The 19,393-nt window shown below is 46.7% G+C and overlaps 1 protein-coding gene across 1 annotated transcript; it reads right to left on the reverse strand.

Annotated features, from left to right (window-relative positions):
* Positions 1-3,410: 3,410 nt before the first annotated feature.
* On the reverse strand, positions 3,411-16,731 carry LOC137357421 (G-protein coupled receptor 83-like). The gene is made up of 5 exons (XM_068023768.1): positions 16,405-16,731; positions 13,543-13,668; positions 11,367-11,500; positions 5,604-6,201; positions 3,411-3,440 (listed from the first exon to the last, which is right to left on the reverse strand). The coding sequence occupies exons 1-5, from the start codon at positions 16,729-16,731 to the stop codon at positions 3,411-3,413; spliced, it is 1,215 nt and encodes a 404-aa protein (XP_067879869.1).
* Between the last annotated feature and the right edge of the window lie 2,662 nt (positions 16,732-19,393).

The raw sequence follows: 19,393 nt of genomic DNA on the forward strand, positions 1-19,393 counted from the left end.
GTCCAATATCTCCTTTCAAACTAATAAGATTCATCACTTATTGACAAACAGCCTTGTTTTACAAAGCATGCATGGTAACTCTGTACATTACAAATGTGATACAGGGGCTGCACTTCCTGTCACAAAACCCAATTCCTGTTGATACGATATTTGGTCACACTTTTCTGTCAACATTTTCCGTTGTTAACTGCTATTTCAACATTTCCCAGTCAATTTTGCTATGTCAACTGTCACAGTGCAGCTACAGACTCTGGCCATTAGGTGGCACTATGGAGTTAATTTCAGAAGTGCCTTGCAACTCTGATCAAATCATCTGACCATGGACAAACAGTATACATATTTATAGAAAACACTTAATGCAGGAATTTTGCTAGAATTTTATTTAACTTTCAATTATCAAGAATACAAAAAAGGAACATAGCAACATATATCATATCACATCAACAAGCCAATATCTACATTTGGACTGTTCATTCACCACATCCTAGGTCTTCAATTTACGATTAAGGGGAGGAACATTGGTCCCCAGTCCAGAAACACCTTCTGGTTCCAGCAGGATTTTACCTGGTTTCAGATCATTTTAGTTTTCAATAAAAAATAGGGAAGCTTACAGTCCTTTCTTTGAGAAGGAAGTAATCACATTCTGATCCCCCACTTGTAATTCATTTAACAAGTTCCAAGGCCTCCCATATTCCACCCTCTGTAAATTGAGGTCCTCCAAAACTGTACCGCCCGTGACTTTACTCGCACCTAGTCCCGTTCCCCTAACGCCTCTGGGCTCACTGACCTACACTGGCTCCCGTTTAAGGACTCGATTTTTTAAAATTCTCATCCGTGTTTTCAAACCCCTCCATGGCCTCACCCCTACCGATCTCTGCAACCTCCTCCGGCCCCCACCAAACCCTCCGAGATATCTGCGCTCGTCTAATTCTGGCCTCTTGAGCATCCCCTGTTTTAATCGCTCCACCATTGGCGGCCGTGCCTTCAGCTGCCTGGGGGCTCCCGAGCTCTGGAATTCCCTCCTTAAACCTCTCCGCCTCCCTCGCTTCTTTTAAGACTCTCCTTTTGGTCATCTGCCCTAACATCTCACTTGGCTCAGTGTCAAATTTTGTTTCCTAGTGCCCTTGTGACATGCCATGGGACATTTTATGACATTAAAGGCACTATATAAATACTAATCGTTGTTGTTGTTGATATAACATCCCCTCTCTGCCTATTTATTCCTATAAACAATCCCTTTAACTACTTGCCCACTGATTTATCATTTTCCCACTTGTCTTTATTTCAATTCATCTGATGTTCTTCCCAAATAAACATGATCAATTACTGTTTTTCTTAAATTAAATTTTATATATATACATTTATGTAAATCAGAAGCCCAAGACACACAAAGTAAATTTTAACAGCATGGGAATATTCTCAAATCGGAAAACGCTACCAGTTCACTATTTTATCCAGCTCCTCGTCACAGACGTTTCATTCAGGCCAAGGTTCACCTTGTTACATGTGGGATCTTGTGTTTGTCCCATAATGTGAGTCCGCAGTTCAAACAATGACCACAATTGATGAATGTTATTAATTTATTCGCCTTCATGTCATTACCACAAATATGAAAATCTTAAACCGATAATGGCCATTATATATCTGTCTTGTGGGATAGAGTATCTTTCAACTGTTGGAGGAACTGCCCTCAGTCATGTCAAGTTGCCTTGGGTCAATCCAAACAGGATAGGGGTGCATTAGAACTTGAAGTTCCCATGCCATCGGCCAACGCTTTTAGTTAATGCTACAACAGTGATGTTACCTCCTGTATCAGCTCGAGAGGCTTACACAGAATTTACCGAATAGAAACAGGCCATTCGGCCCAACAGGTCCACGGGCCACACCAGCCTCCTCCTACCCTTCTTCATCGCACCCTATCAGCATATCCTTCTATTCCTTTCTCCCTCATGTGTTTATCTAGATTCCCCTTATTTATGCTATGTGCCTCAACCACTCCATGCCAGTTTCCACAATCCAACCACTCGGATGGGACATTGGAACACCTCCTTTAAGACTGCTCCGCGGCCGGGTCACAGAAGCCGAGATCCACAGTGTCCGACCGGTCCCGATTGCTGCGTCGCTCGGAATCATGGAACGCAGGAGGAGGCCATTCAGCCCATTGTGCCTGAGCTGCCTCTTTGAAAGAACTATCCGATTAGTCCCACGTTCCCCCCCCCCCCCCCCACCCCCCCCCACCCCACCCGCCGCTCTTTCCCCGCAGCCCTGCAAATCTTTCCTCCAACAAGGGTTTATCCAATTCCCTTTTGAAAGTTCCTATTGAATCTGTTTCGGGCAGCGTGCTCCAGATCATAGCAATCCACTGTGTTAGAATGAATTTGCCTCCTCTGCCCTCAGTTTTTTAGGTAGTACTCAGACCTCCGAGCCAAAGGGTTTTCCATAAAGTCATTACGGCAGAGAAGGAGGTCATTCGGCTCAACCCTACCCATACCCTGAGAACAACCCTGTCAGTGTGACGCCACAGTGTAATGCTGAGGAGTGTTATATTGTTATATTGAGATTCAACATTTTCAATGGTAACCACTGTTCTCATTTCCGCAGCTGTTGGTAATGATTCTGCTGTTGCCATTTACACCTCTTCTAGACCCATCTTTTGTTCCTTTACCTGTCCCATTGCCATCTCCTTTTGCCTAGCACCATCTTCCCCTTTGTCATTTAATCTCTCCTACCTTCCACCCAATCACATTCTTTCCTACCCTCCCCCCCACCCCCCCATTCCCTGCTTCCGTACTCGCTTGAAACCTGTTACGTCTCTAAATGTTTCCAGTTCTGACGAGAGGTCATCGACCTGAGCCGTTAACTCTGTTTCCCTCTCCACCGATGCTGCCAAACCCGTTTTCTGCTTATATTTCAGATCTCCAGCATCCACCTTTGCGACGTTGTCAGTGATTCTCACTCCTCTGCGTAATGCACTGGTCAATCCATACAGTGCAGTCTTCAGTTGGGATATCCCACGATCTAAAGTACTGTTCAGCCCACACAATCCAGCGAGGCGTCTCGAATACAACACAGCGAGGGTGTGAGAGGAAGAAGATTGTGTAGAATGAACTTAGCTGCACCTTAGGAAGAACATAGGACGAACTCTCAACTAGCAATGAACATAGTATCAATAAATATACCACAGATTATGATGGAGCGGGATTCGTGGCCAGAGGTGAAAGGCATTGCCTGGTATCTGGTCTTGGAATATGCCACGGATATAGGCACAACATTCAAATCCTGTTTGGACTCCGGTTTAAGTTCAACTGTGAGGACTTTTGTTTCCTAAATGGTCTGGTGGAATGAGGTGAGTTACCCATAGTTTAGGGAGTTATCGATGTATTTGTTGCTTTGAAATTTGCACGTGGTCATTACGGACTACGACGGCTCGATGCATTTGCCTGTGAGAGAAAGACAATCAAGGTGAGTTTGGAAGAAGGCCCTTCAGCCCATCTGGTTTCATCAATCCAGATTACTAGCCCTTCTCTCTCCCCGTTACAGACTTTTTAACATCCAGACAAGCAGACTGGGCCTTAGTTTAACATTTCATCGAAAGGCTGGCGCCTCTGACAAGGTGGCACTCTCTCTGCGTTGCTGCACTCCCCCAGCACTGCCACGCTCCCTCGGCATCGCCGCACTCACTCGGCACTGCACTGCCCTCTCAGGTGGACACAAAAGATCCCATGGCACTATTTCGAAGAAGAGTAAGTGGGGCGTTCTCCCTGGTGTCCTGGCCAATATTTATCCCTCGGCCAACATCCCTAGAAACAGATTATCTGGCCATTATCACAGTGCTGTTCGTGTGATCTTGCTGTGTGTGAATTGACTGCCATGTTTCCTACATTACAACAGTGACTTCTTTTGGGCCTCCTTATCTCGAGAGACAATGGATACGCGCCTGGAGGTGGTCAGTGGTTTGTGAAGCAGCGCCTGGAGTGGCTATAAAGGCCAATTCTGGAGTGACAGGCTCTTCCACAGGTGCTGCAGAGAAATTTGTTTGTTGGGGCACAGTTGGCTCTCCCCTTGCGCCTCTGTACACTTCAAAAGTACTTCATTGGCTGTAAAGCGCTTTGGGATGTCCCAAGGTTGGGACAGGTGCTATAGAAATGCAAGTCTTTATTTTTGTTGTAGGACCCACTCAATTTCCATTGGTTGTTTAGCACAGAGATAGACACCATATATGGTAAGCCCTTACTTCCATCCTGTTCGGTACTGAGTTGGATCTTCTCAGCTGCTGCAAGATTTGGCCTCAGTGCCTTGTGGACTGGGAAGGGTCCAATCAGCCAGGGAAGTGTTTTTTAAGAACGTATTGCACGATAGAGGTCTGAGTGACTCTCACCCATGGTCACTTGGGTGTGTGCGTGGCAATGAGAGGGTTAATTCTGTAATTCTGTGCTTCCAGGCAGGAAGCCATATGCAAAAGCATATAGATCTATGACATTGTAGCTCTAAATCTATACCGCCTGCAGACACAGGTACCTACTGGAAGCACAGAGTGGTAGAATTAGAGTCAGCGAGTCATTATGGCACAGAAGGAGGCCATTTGTCCCATCGAGTCCATGCCAGCTCTCTGTAGAGCAATCCAATCAGCCCCCTTCCCCCTACACCCACTGCCGCCCCCCGCTTTATCCTCGCAGCCCTCCATCCTAACCTTGTAGCTAAAATCCCTCATCCCTGAAACCATTCTACTCTCTCAATATTACTTGAGACAAATCCACTCTTTCCCACCAACAAACCCACCCCCGCCAACTCCCCCCATCTCCGAACTCTCATTATTCAGCATTATAACCTATATATTGAACTGTGGTTAGCCCACACTTAAAGTACTTCACACCATTCTGGTCTCCATGCCACAAAAAGGTTATAGAGTCACGGAAAAAGGTGCAAAAGAGATTTATGAGGATGACACCAGAACTGAGAGGTTATGCATGTTAGGAAAGATTGAACTGGTTGGACTCTTTTCTCTAAGGGGTGACCTGATGGAGGTCTTTAAGGTAATGGAGGGATTTGATAGAGCACACGTAGAGAAGATGTGGAGGAGACCAGGCCATAAATATAAGACAGTCACTCATAAATCCAATGGGGAATTCAGGAGAAACCTCTTTCCCCAGAGAGTGGTGAGAATGTGGAACCTGCTACCACAGGGAGTGGTTGAGGTGAATGGTGTCGATACGTTTAAGGGGAAGCTGGATAAACACATGAGGGAGAAAGGAATAGAAGGATGTGGTGATAGGGTGAGATGGAGAGGGTGGGAGGTGGCTCGTGTGGAGCATAAACACCTGCACAGAGCAGATGGGCCGAATGACCTGTTTCTGTGCAGTAAGTTCTATGTAATCTTATAACTATCTATATTTATCCTTCATTCTCATATGCCAATCATTGAACAGTGTGTGTGTAAACAGTTAGAATGGAAATCTTTGTCTGTAAACAATTGCCTGTAACAGTGTAATTGCAAGGTCTTGCCAGTAGGGGATGCTGTGGAGGGAGTTCCTGAGGTAACTCTCCCAACTCTGTTGCCATCTTCTATATATATTTATTCATCAAACTGTTAAATGCATACTTACATCTCCACTACTGTCTCCCAGCCCAGGCAATTCAGACTTCTCAGCTGCCAAGGTTGGGCGAGGATTGTAACTGCCCTGGTCCTCTGACCAGGCTCTCCTAATGACCCTGTTGGAGACATGGGATGCCACCTTGCCCTCTGTGCTCTTTGTTCCCCAGCACCTGCCAAGAAGGGTCTTCAACTCGGTGCGAAACTTGTCGTTCAACCAGCAGTAGATGAAGGGGTTGTAGCAGGTGCTGCTCATGGCGAGCCAATGGAAGGTGAAGTAGAGGGCATTGCTGCTGTGAATGAGCTGGCTGGAGATGAGAACCACGTAGCAGTTGAGGGGGAACCAGCAAACGGCGAAGACCACCACCACCAGCATCATCATCTTGATGGTTTTCTTCTTCTTGTGGCGCTGGGCGATGTACTGCTCCATGGTGATGTCCCCAATGGCATTCTTCAGCCAAAGCTTCTTGGCGACGGCAGTGTAGACAATGGTGATTGCCAGCAACGGCAGGGCATAAAGTAGACCAAAGGTGGTCAGATCTAAGTACTTCCAGAACGCATCAGAGGGCTGGGGAAAGGCAGGAACACAAAGGCTTCTGACTGTTGTCTCCCTAAAATTGTAAAAGGAGATGTTTAGTGGTAAGATGTAAAGGACTGAGATAGATTTTTGGATACTAAGGGAATCAAGGCATATAGGGTAGTGCGGATAGTGATATAGATCAGTCATGATCTTGTTGAATGGTGTAGCATGCTCAAGAGGCTGAATGGCCTACTCCCGCTGCTACTTCTTGTGCTCTTATGATTTGACAGCAATATCTGCTATTACTGTCCATTGCTAATCGTGGTTCGGATTGTACAGGGATCAATGGAATGTATTCATTCTTAATAGAGAAATAAGAGGGCAGCCAAGAAAGAACATACAAACTAGGAGCAGGAGTAGGCCATTCAGCCCCTCAAACCTGCTGCACCATTCCATACCATGGCTGATCTATTTGTGGACACAACTCCACTTTCCTGCCTACCCCGCCCCCCCCCCACCGATACCCTTTGACTCCCTTGTTGGTCAAGAATCTGTCTACTTCTGCCTTAAAAATAGTCAATGACCCTGACTCCACCGCTCTCCGGAGAAGAGAGTTCCACAGACTCACGACCCTCTGAGAGAAAAGATATTCTCCTCATCTCTGTCTTAAATGGGAGACCCCCTAGTTTTAGTCTCTCCCACCAGCGGAAACACCCTTTCTACATCCACCCTGTCAAGTCCCCTCAGGATCCAATGTGTTTCAATCAGATCACCTCACATCCTTCTGAACTCCAATGAATACAGACCCAACCTGTCCAACCTTTCCTCATAAGATAACCCTCTCATCCCAGGAATCAGTCGACTTGTCTTATACAACATCTTTCACGACCTCAGGATGTCCCGACAATGAAGCAGTTTTTGAAATGCAGTCACTGTTGTCATGGCGGAAAACGCACAGAGCAAGATGCCGCAAACAATAAAGAGATAAATGGCCAGGTAAGCAATCTTGGCGAGGCGGATCAGGGGATCAATATTGGCCTGGGCACTGGGAGAGCTCCCGTACTCTAGTGGCCGTGGGATCTTTTATATCCACCAGACGAGGCCTGGGTTTAACGCCTCATCCGAAAGGGAATACCTCCTGACAATGCAGCGTCCCTCGGTGACTGAGCTGGGAGTGTCACCGTCTGGTGTGGGGCTTGAAGTCACAACCTTGTGACTCAGCAGCAAGAGAGCTGGGAGAGAGGGTTTATGTTGCACACTGATCCAGCCGGGAGTAGGGTGGGGTTGTGGCTGGTTTGTGAAACACACTTTAGCTGATGCTACTGAGTCAGTTCACTCTGCGCACAACGTCCATCCTCTCAGTGAAATGGCTGATCGCTTTCAAATTACAACATACTTGTGTGAGGTCGGCCTCATCAATCCGCTCTTCAGCGGAACACCTGCCTTCTGCGTGTGGTATTTGTCATTTGCAAAAATTACAAGTCAATGAAACGCACTCAAACTGGCAGATAGCTGAGAGCTTTTGCAACAGAGACAGGAAAATACAAATAAAAAAGCTTTTAAGGGAGTTCCATTGGCTACATTAGAAATGTTTTGCCCACTTGAGCTGAGCAGTCTGTAATGTAGAAATCAAAGGGTTGTAATTCTCTCTGAGGGACATCAGGGACAGTTCCACTCTCGGCATCAGTTACATTTATTTTGAATATAGTGTTGCCTCAGATGAGGAGTCTTCTGGCCCGCCTCCCACCTGCTATAAACTTCAGGCTCATCCAAAACTCTGCCGCCTGTATCCTAACGTATCTGTATCCTATCTGCTCATCCATCACCCTCTGCGCTTGCTGATCTACATTGTCTCTGGGTCCAAGGCCACCTCGATTTTAGGGCTTTCTTCCTCCAGTTTGAATCCCTTCATGACCTTGCACCTCCCTACCTCTGAAACCTCCTCCAGCTCTACTTCCCTCCGAGACCTCTGCGCTCCTCCAAATCTGACCTCTTGCTCATCCTCCGATTCCCATCGCTCCACCATTGGCGGCCGTGCCTTCAGCTGCCTGGGGCCCTAAGCTCTGGAATTCCCTCCCGAAACCTCTCCGCCCCTCTCTCCTCCTTTAAGATGCTCCTTAAAACTGACCTCTTTGACCAAGCTTTGGTCATACATTTCAATATCACCTAATGTCACTCGGTGTCAAATTTATTTTGATAATGCCTCTGTGAAACGCCTTGGGACATCTCCCTCACCTCGTCAAGCAAGTTACAATACAAATAGATTATGAGCTGGAGGGTGGACGATAAATGTTTGCCTTAGCAATGCTGTTCTCCAACAAGATTTGGCCCATTGTGGTGGAATATTCTCGTTCCACCACAGTTCTTGACAAATTCAGGTAGTTTAAAAGATCAACACCCAATTCTAAATACCTGCCATGAGGAACGACTATTTTCAGCAACAATGGGAACGTTTTCTAATCGTCGAGCTTGGGTCTGGACTTTCAGCAGCAAAAGAAAAACATAAAACCATAGAAAGGTTACGGCACAGAAAGAGGCCATTCAGCCCATCATGTCTGCGCTGGCTGAAAAAACTAGCCGCCCATTCTAATCCCACCTTCCAGCACCCTGGTCCGTAGCCCCGCAGGTTACAGCACCTCAGGTGCAGGTCCAGGTACGTTTTGAATGAGTTGAGGGTTTCCGCCTCCACCACCGTTCCTGGCAGCGAATTCCAGATACCCACCACCCTCTGGGTGAAAAAGTCTTTCCTCATGTCCCCTCTAATCCTTCTACCAATCACCTCAATACTGTGTCCCCTGGTAATTGACCTCTCCGCTAGGGGAAACAGGTCCTTCCTGTCTACTCTGTCGAGGCCCCTCATAATTTTGTACACCTCAATTAAGTCACCCCTCAGCCTCCTCTGTTCTAAGGAAAACAATCCCAGCCTATCCAATCTTTCCTCATAGCTGCAATTTTCAAGCACTGGCAACATTCTTGTAAATCTCCTCTGTACTCTCTCCAGCCTTTAGGGACCTGCGGACATTCACTCCAAAGTCTCTCACTTCCTCTACCCCTCTCAATATCCTCCCATTGATTGTGATTTCCCTCGCTTCATTTGCCCTCCCCAAATGCATTACCTCACACTTCTCCCGATGGAATTCCATTGCATGAGGGGGACAAACACATGGCATAGCCTTCACACTAATTAACCCTTTCAGTATCTTGGGTGAGCTTACTCCTCTGAATCCTGAATGGTGGCCTGGCAGGTAGATTCCACGAGATTCTGTGCACCCCAGTGGGATCTGGCTGCATGTCACAGATTGATAGTGGACAGAGACTAAATTGGCAGCTATCATTTTTAGTCACCATCTCCTCCAATCAACTCCATTGTCCCATCCATAAAGACTGCTGTAATTAAATTGCACAGAATGATCCCATTTCAACCCCATTTATCTCCGAATGGCACAAGAGCCTAGATTTGTTTTGCCGTGTATATAGAAAAAGACCAACGATTTTTAACCGTCCGAGTGCTACTTGTTAGCAGCACCAGTTCCTGCTTCGGACTCTACCTTTTTCAGTCAAGAATTGGCTTGATTACAGGGATGGATACAGCATAGTGGTTATGTTAATGGACTAGTAAATAGAATCAAGAATTCAAATCTCACTGTGGGAGCTGGAAATGTAAATTTAGTTAATTATGTAAATCTGTAATAAAAAAAGACTAGTGCCAGTCATGGTGACCTAGTAACTACCACATCATTGTGAAAGCCCATCTGGATCACTCATGTCCTGTAGAGAAGGAAATTGTCCAGAGTTAAATGTGACTTCAGACTCACAGCACTGACTCTTAACTATCCTTGAAAATGGCAGAGCAAGCCATTCAGCCATAACGGAGGTGCCTCACCACTACCTTCTCAAGGGCAATAATTATTGGCTTTGCCAGCAACACTTGCACCCAATGAATGAAAACAAAATGTCACCCTTTGGACCTTGCCTGGGTGACCCTTTTAAATTAGGTTACTACCCAACAGAAACATTATCTTGTTACATTGCTTCCGGCAAAAGTCTAGATGACAGAATAAAGGCCAAAGGGGAAAATAGGGGCAACATTAGTTGGAAAATGTATCATTTTAACAAGAAAGGTAGAGACAGAATAGAAAAGTCTGGAGAAAAGTGCAACTAATGTGTTAAACTTCTATTTATTTGATGTGAAGTTTAAGATATCTCACTTAGTCGTGATAAGTATTATAATTATGTAATAATAGTAATGTTTTATTTAAATGCCACCATTTCCTGAATCTACCAGGGTGCACAGTTTAGCACTGGGAAAGTTTGGTCTCTTGCACCCTGTAAAAACATTCTGAGCTCTCCCCTTCCATTCCATCCCTTCTCATTGCATCCCACTTCATGTCACCTCATCCCATTCATTCAATCTCATTCCAATGCAATCCCGCCTCATCCCATTCTATTTTATTCCGTTCCATTCCAATTAAATCCCGTCTCAGCCTAATTGATTTTCTTTCATCTAATGTTATCCTGATCTGAACCATCCCAAACCATTCCCTGTGTGTCACTTTGTCGGGGGAGTGAAATTCAACTTCTGTCTTCCTTGCACACACTGGAAATGCACATGGGGAAACTGTGCAGGCCCAGCCTACAAGTTTCTCATGTTAGTTCCTTGGGGAGGGGGAAGATTATAGATTCTTACAGCACGGAAGGAGGCCATTCAGCCCATTGCGCCTGTGCCGGCTCTCTGAAAGAGCTATCCAATTAGTCTCTTTCCCCGTAGCCCTTACAGATTTTCCTACTTCAAACATATATCCAACTCTCTTCTGAAATCTGCTATCGAATCTGCTTCCACCGCCCTTTCAGATTGTGACCCACTCGCTGCATTTAAAAAAAAGTTCCCCTCGTCTTCCGCTTAGCTTTTTACTGACCAATTATCTTCAATCTTCGAAAGGGTCTTCTTCGATTGAAGAAAGGATCCCCTTGGGGGAGCAAGTTGACTTCAAGATGGCACATCTGGTGATGGGAGGTTGAAAACAATTTCAACCACCTCTGGCAGGCTTGCTAATGGGATTGTTGAACTGTCAGATCCCTCAGTGATCTAGGATGACCGTGATGACTGACAGTCCAAGCTGGCTCAAGGACAGGATTTAGGGGAGTGGGCTTGTCCTTTAGGCATTCTTCCCAGTTGGCTTCAGGTAACCCTAAAAGCCAATGTCGTGATGACAGGGCCCTGTGCTGCTAGGCTGTGCAACTTTAGGCAGCACCTACCTGTACACAAAGCAGAATAACTTCTGGTAAATAGCATGAGGCATAGAGAAGCAGGAAGCCAGGATCCAGATGCTTGTGATGCAGATGACTCCTTTTGGCACCGACATGCGAGGTTTAAAAGGGTGCATGATGGCCTGAAAATAAACCGACAGCTATGTAATTATGTAACCCAGCTGTAGCTTTCATTGAACCTAATGGAGTGACTCATGTCCACCTCTGTCTGTGACACATAGGCCGCACTCTGAGTTTCAGTGAGTGCGTTTTGTTGGCATTATGTATTCCAGATCCAAACAACTGGTTGGGTTAAAGAAAATATTTCTCCAAACCCCTTCCCTGGCTCTTTTGCCAGTTCACTGATTTCAGATCAGCGATTAAGATGCTATCATTGATGTAAAAGACTGTGGGTTGGGAGTGGAGAATAAAAATAGGCAATGCTCCTTCTCACGATCGTGGCCGAATGCTCCCATTTTGGAAAGTGGCCTTCAGTTGTCTGGAGAAGGTAGTGATGAGCCATTTCCTTGAACCAGTGCGTCCTTGTGCTAATGGTGCACCCACAATAGTATCAGGGAGCGACTGTGATTGCTTGGACAATTTAGGGACTTGCTAGGCTATTTCAGAGGGTGGTTAGTTATCAACCAAACTGTGTGGAAATGGTCAGACTGGATAGTGGGTGGGACTGGAGTCACATGTGGTCCAGATGGGGTTGGATAGGGGACTGGAGTCACATGTAGCCCAGGCAGAGTAGGATAGGGAACTGGAGTCACATGTAGTCCAGACAGAGTAGGATAGGGGACTGGAGTCACATGTAGCCCAGGCAGAGTAGGATAGGGGACTGGAGTCACATGTAGTCCAAATGGGGTAGGAAAGGGGACTGGAGTCATATGTAGTCCAGACTAGGTAGGATAGGGACTGGAGTCACATGTATTCCAAATGGGGTAGGATAGGGGACTGGAGTCACATGTAATCCAGACTAGGTAGGATAGGGACTGGAGTCACATGTAGTCCAGATCAGGTAGAATCGGAGACTGGAGTCACATGTAGTTCAGACTGGGTAGGATAGTGGACTGGAGTCACCTGTAGTCCAGATTGGGTGAGATAGCGGACTGGAGTCACATGTAGTTCAGACTGGGTAGGATCGGGACTGGAGTCACCTGTAGTCCAGATTGGGTAGGATAGTGGAGTGGAGTCACCTGTAGTCCAGATTGTGTGAGATAGCGGACTGGAGTCACATGTAGTTCAGACTGGGTAGGATCGGGACTGGAGTCACATGTAGTCCAGATTGGGTGAGATAGCGGACTGGAGTCACATGTAGTTCAGACTGGGTAGGATCGGCACTGGAGTCACATGTAGTCCAGATTGGGTGAGATAGTGGACTGGAGTCACATGTAGTTCAGACTGGGTAGGATAGGGACTGGAGTCACATGTAGTCCAGATTGGGTAGGATAGGGACTGGAGTCACATGTAGTTCAGACTGGGTAGGATAGGGACTGGAGTCACATGTAGTCCAGATTGGGTAGGATAGGGACTGGAGTCACATGTAGTTCAGACTGGGTAGGATAGGGACTGGAGTCACATGTAGTTCAGATCAGGTAGAATAGGAGACTGGAGTCACTTGTAGTCCAGACTGGGTAGGATAGTGGACTGGAGTCACATGTAGTTCAGATCAGTTAGAATAGGAGACTGGAGTCACATGTAATCCAGACTGGGTAGGATAGGGACTGGAGTCACATGTAGTTCAGATCAGGTAGAATAGGAGACTGGAGTCACATGTAGTCCAGACTGGGTAGGATAGGGACTGGAGTCACATGTAGTTCAGATCAGGTAGAATAGGAGACTGGAGTCACTTGTAGTCCAGACTGGGTAGGATAGTGGACTGGAGTCACCTGTAGTCCAGACTGGGTAGGGGTGGCATATTCCCTTCCCTGGGTATTATTGAACCCGTTGGGTTTTGTATGGCAAAATCGGAGCCTTAATGGCCATTTCCTTTTCTAGCTGTCAAATTGCTGGATTTATGAAAATCAATTTTGTAATTTATGATGATGGCTGTGGAGCTCAGAACCTCTAATCTAGTATCACAGCCGGTAACACAACGCGGTAACGTCTTGGGAAAGAGACTACACCAGATGATTCCCCTGTTGAACAAAGAGGACACATACCTGAAGCCGCCTTAACGTACCTGGTATCTATCGAGGGCAATGGCTGTCAGAGTGAGAGCAGAGACATGTAGCGAGCAGTACTGGGCGAATCGGCTGATGTGACACATGGCTTTTCCAAAGATCCAGGTGCTGTTCACGAAGCGGACCTAACGAAAAACATTTAGGTGAGTGTTGGAGCTGCATCCCGTCTACCTCAAGCCATGGTCCCCCTCTGCCTCAGGGATCCTGCCTCACCCCAGTCTGATAAACTCTCAATGTGCCTGAAATGAGGGAGATTCATAATGTCAAGAATCTTGGTGACTTTTAAGCTCAATGAGTTAAGAAGAAACAAAGAAAGATTTGCTTTTTTATAGCAGCTTTCAAGACCTCAGGACATTCTGAAGTGTTTCACAGACATTTGAAGTACTTTCAGAAGTGTCGTCGCTGTTGTAATGTCGGAAACACACAGAACAAGCTCCCACTAACAGCAATAACCACATAATCTAAAGGTCCTGTCCACTTCTTCGAAATAATGCCAGGGGATCTTTTACATCCACTGGACAAGGCGTACAGGGCCTCGGTTTAACATCTCATCCGAAAGATGGTGCCTCCGACAGTGCAGCACTCCCTCGGTACATCACTGGGAGTGCGAGCCATGATCATGTGCTTTAGTCTCTGGAGTGGAGCTTGAACTCATGGCCTTCAGCGGCAAGAGGGTCACTGCCGAGACATGTCTGATCTGGAAAGATGACCAGGAGGTTGAAACTGTTCTGAAACTATTCTGGTGACTGACTAAATGGGTGAAAGGTTTAACTGCTGCTGGGATCATGCTATGTATTGACACAGGTGTGTTAAAGGGTTAGTATGTATTAAATGACTATCCTCATCAAAAAAAAACATGCATTGTGATTCCCTCCTTAAACCTTTCTACTCTCCACATCACTCACCACTTTAAAGACAAGTTTCTTTGACCAAGCTTTTGGTTTCTCTTCCTAATATCTCCTCCTCTGATTCAACATAAATTATTTCTCTGCCTCTTTGAAGCACATTGGCATATTTTTCTGTGTGAAAAGCGTTATCTAAATTCAAGCTGGTGTTGACTGTAAAGAGGGGCCTGTCAAAGAATTATGATCCATGCTGAGAACAGACTGGCCAGGGGAGGCAAGGGTTAACATCCATCTACGGGTACGGCTGGCTGGCTGAATATTATATTAAAGTGTTTCAAGGTGGAGATTTTCTTACTGATAATCTTAAATTGAGAGACTGTTAATGACGCTCCTTCAACACTTCTGCAATCATCAAGAAGGTACAGCACGGGTTTAGATACAGAGTAAATCTCCCTCTACACTGTCCCCATCAAACACTCCCAGGACAGATACAGCACGGGGGTTAGATACAGAGTAAAGCTCCCTCTACACTGTCCCCATCAAACACTCCCAGGACAGGTACAGCATGGGGGTTAGATACAGAGTAAAGCTCCCTCTACACTGTCCCCATCAAACACTCCCAGCACAGATACAGCATGGGGTTAGATATAAACAAAGAACAGTACAGCACAGGAACAGGCCATTCGGCCCTCCAAGCCTGCGCCGATCTTGATGCCTGCCTAAACTAAAACCTTCTGCAGTTCCGGGGACCATATCCCTCTATTCCCATCCTATTTATGTATTTGTCAAGATGCCTCTTAAACGTCATCATCGTACCTGCTTCCACCACCTCCCCCGGCAGCAAGTTCCAGGCACTCACCACCCTCTGTGTAAAGAACTTGCCTCGCACATCCCCTCTAAACTTTGCCCCTCTCACCTTAAACCTATGTCCCCTAGTAACTGACTCTTCCACCCTGGGAAAAAGCTTCTGACTATCCACTCTGTCCATGCCGCTCATAACTTTGTAAACCTCTATCATGTCGCCCCTCCACCTCCGTCGTTCCAGTGAAAACAATCCGAGTTTATCCAACCTCTCCTCATAGCTAATGCCCTCCAGACCAGGCAAGAGTAAAGCTCCCTCTACACTGTCCCCATCAAACACTCCCAGGACAGGTACAGCATGGGGGTTAGATACAGAGTAAAGAAAGGGGGGAGAAAACAGGTTAGATACAGATGTAAATCTCTTCAAGTTTCAAATATAAATCAAATATCATTCACCCCCCCCCCCCCCCCCCCTCCACCCCAATAACTGAAAGGGTGGTGGGGGAGGAGTGGGTATGTGTCTGGGGAAGAGAAAGCCTACAACAAATAGAAACTACAATCCTCCCTCATCACCACTCTAGTTCCCCTCTCTTCACTCATGCTGAGATACCGGCAGCATTCCAGTAACACAGATAAAGGTCCATTTCCCAAGTGCATGCTCAGAGTGGATGTGTGGATGCAGGATGGTACAATACAAAAAAGTCATATGTCCTCCGTGGGCAAGATCTTGGCTCAGTAGGTATTATTATCCTTGCCTCTCAGTCAGAAGGTGATGGGTTTAAGGCCCACTCCCTTAAGTACACCAGTATCGACACTTAAGTGGAGTGCCACACTGTCGGAGGTATCTCTCAGATGACACCCATCTGCCCTCTCAGGTAGATGTAATCCCGTGGCCCCATTGGAGGTTAGATCTGGTCAACATCCATTCCTCAACCTGCAGGTTACCTGGTCATTTATGCTGTTTGTGGGATCTTGCTGTGTGCTACCTCATTTCCTTCATTACAGCAAGTGACCACTCTTCAAAAGCATAAGGCGTGTTGGGACATCGTGAAAGGTGCTATATAAATGCAAGTCTTTCTGTCGTGTCACTAACATAGGAGCTATTGAATGTACTCCATGGTTACTCAAGCAGGGGAAGCCTCCTTGTCTCTGAACCTGGATGAAATAGCTCTGTCTGCTGTAAGCTAGTTAACCAACGAATGAATGAAGACTTACCAGAGTGAAGGGAGTGTTGAACAGGGTAATCATCAGATCCGCGATGGCCAAGTTGGCAATGAAGAGGCTGGTAGCCGTATTCACCCTCTTGCTCTTCGCCACTACTTGGCACACCAGGAGGTTGCCAAACAGAGAGATGGCGATGGTGACCGAGTAAGCCACGATCAGCAGGGCCTGGACGGTGAGGTTCTGCGATTCGGTGCCGTACCTCACCGAGTTGATCAAGTTCCTGAGGATGTCGAGAGAGAAGTTGCTGAAGGTGCTCTCGTTGTATTCCCCGTAGCTCTGGAATAGGTCCACCTGCGAGAAGCGAGACACGTTAGACATGACGAGCCCCTTAAGCAGCGCCGAGTGCCTCATTTTCCCCGGTCATGCCGACAGCATGGACCTCAACAGAGCCAATCCCGTCAGCTTGGCTGCTCCTCTCCTTCAACCCAGCAGTTTCTGGACAAGCAACTCTCCTCCTGGTGTCATTGGGTGGAACAAATCTTTTTGGGGAGGCCAATTCCACTTCTGGTCAGTTTCAGGGTGAAATGGGAAGGTGTGGTCAGTTTCAGGATGAAATGGGAAGGTGTGGTCAGTTTCAGGATGAAATCAAAGTTGTGGTTAGTTTGAGGGTGAAACATGGACTGGTCAGTTTCAGGATGAAATTAAAGGTCCGGTCAATTCCAGCATGAAGTTGAAGATCTGGTCAGTTTGAGGCTAAAACGCTGAAGTGGTCAGTTCGTTCGGCGTCTCCCCCCACTCTCTCTCTTCGGTCCGGCAGGTTGCTGAAGACGGTGCTGACAGAGGGAACTGCGCGAAGCTTCGGCTCATGAAGCGAACTGAGAGCAGCCACATGAAGCTGTGAGGCTGAATGGAGGGGGGGGGGGGGGAAGGATGGAGGGTGAGGGAAGGGTGAGGTATTCGCAACGTACTGGGCTGGTGGTGGTGCAGTCGCTGCAGGTTTGTGGGCGGAACGACTCAAGACCCCCCGTGCAGTCAATCTCCCCTTCTCCTGGCATCTCACTGAGCAGTTTGGTGGGTTAAATGTGGAGCTGTTTCTCTGTTTGGATTTTCACCTTTGTTCCTTTTTCTCCTCCTTATTTGCTCTCTCTTTTATTTCTCGCTCCTTCCATTCACCCACTTGTTTCTTTGCCTCTTATTTGTCTCTCTACTCTTTTTGGTCCCCCTCTGTCTATCTTTTTCACTCTTTTGTTTTCTGCTTCCCCGACTTCACTTACTCTGTTTGCTTGCCTCTATCTTTGTGGATCTCATTTTCTCTCTCTGTTTGGTGCTCTCTCTCTAAACTTGCTCTCTGTCTCTCTCTCCCTGTCACCATCTGTCTCTCTCTCTCTCCTAACACTTCTTTGTGTGCGTGTGTGTCTCTCTCTCTGTTTCTATCTCCCTGTTTCTTTCTATCTCTACCTTACCATCTCTATCTCGTCTCTCTGTCTCTCCTTGTCTTTATCTCTCCATCTCCTTATGGATCAGTCCCTCCCGTCTCTCTCTCTCTCTCTCCCTTTCTCTTATTCCTCTGTCTGTTTATCTCTCTCTGTCTGCCTGACTGTCAGTCTCTTTCCAGCTGTCTCTATCTCTCTGGTCCTGTCTCTCTGTTTCTATCTCTCTCCGTCCTTCCCCTTTCTCCATCTCTCTCTCTCTCTCTCTCTCTCTCACTCCGTCATTCCCTCTCTTGTTTTCTTCAAGCTCATTTTTTTCTGCTGCCTGGGCCCTAAGCTCTGGAATTCCCTCCCCGAACCTCTCTACCACTCTCTCCTCCTCCAAGACAGTCCTTAAAACCCACCACTTTGACCCAGCTTTTGGTCACCTGTCCTTTATATCTCCTTACGGGGCTCGGAGTCAAATTTAGTTTCATAATGCACCTTGGGACACTTGATTACGTTAAATGTGCCATATAAATATCAGTTGTTGTTGTCATTATCCTATTTCTTCCCATCTTTCCTACTTTTCACTCTTTTTTCAAGGATTCCTGCTCTCTCTCTCCCCCCCGCCCCTCCCCCCTCTGACTTTTGCCCAGATTCTATCCATCAGCTCTCACTTTGAGCTTCATTATCAAGAGCGCCTTGGGAGACAGGGCTGTAATAAGACTAAATAAGATCTTATCTTATTATTCCAACTGATATTGACGTTTTCATTGTGTGCCTCTATCTCTCCATAACATATTAAAAATCCTATGTCTGCATGTTCTTCATGGAGGGATGTGACTAGTGGTGTTCCGCAGGGATCAGTGCTGGAACCTTTGCTGTTTGTAGTATATATAAATGATTTGGAGGAAAATGTAGCTGGTCTGATTAGTAAGTTTGCGGACGACACAAAGGTTGGTGGAGTTGCGGACAGTGATGAGGATTGTCAGAGGATACAGCAGGATATAGATCGGTTGGAGACTTGGGCGGAGAAATTAGTTTAATTTGGACAAATGTGAGGTAATGCATTTTGGAAGGTCTAATGCAGGTGGGAGTATACAGTAAATGGCAGAACCCTTAGGAGTATTGACAGGCAGAGAGATCTGGGCATACAGGTCCACAGGTCACTGAAAGTGGCAACGCAGGTGGATAAGGTAGTCAAGAAAGAATACGGCATGCTTGCCTTCATCAGTCGGGGCTTAGAGTATAAAAATTGGCAAGTCATGTTGCAGCTGTACAGAACCTTAGTTAGGCCACACTTAGAATATTGCATGCAATTCTGGCCGCCACACTACCAGAAGGACGTGGAGGCTTTGGAGAGGGTACAGAAGAGGTTTACCAGGATGTTGCCTGGTCTGGAGGGCATTAGCTATGAGGAGAGGTTGGAAAAACTCGGATTGTTTTCACTGGAACGACGGAGGTGGAGGGGCGACATGATAGAGGTTTACAAAGTTATAAGCGGCATGGACAGAGTGGATAGTCAGAAGCTTTTTCCCCAGGGTGGAAGAGTCAGTTACTAGGGGACATAGGTTTAAGGTGAGAGGGGCAAAGTTTAGAGGGGATGTGCGAGGCAAGTTCTTTACACA

The sequence above is a fragment of the Heterodontus francisci genome, chromosome 48 (genome assembly GCF_036365525.1).
Source record: "Heterodontus francisci isolate sHetFra1 chromosome 48, sHetFra1.hap1, whole genome shotgun sequence".
Classification (NCBI taxonomy): domain Eukaryota; kingdom Metazoa; phylum Chordata; class Chondrichthyes; order Heterodontiformes; family Heterodontidae; genus Heterodontus; species Heterodontus francisci.

Bases quoted from the DNA above. Each gene is read 5' to 3' on its own strand.
- LOC137357421 (XM_068023768.1), bottom strand. From the start codon at position 16,731: ATGTCTAACGTGTCTCGCTTCTCGCAGGTGGACCTATTCCAGAGCTAC. The intron at 11,501-13,542 runs GTACGTTAAGGC...GTTTATTTTCAG, and splicing joins TTGCCCTCGATAGATACCAG to GCCATCATGCACCCTTTTAA. The intron at 3,441-5,603 runs GTAAGTATGCAT...TTTCTCTCACAG, and splicing joins TGGGAGACAGTAGTGGAGAT to GCAAATGCATCGAGCCGTCG.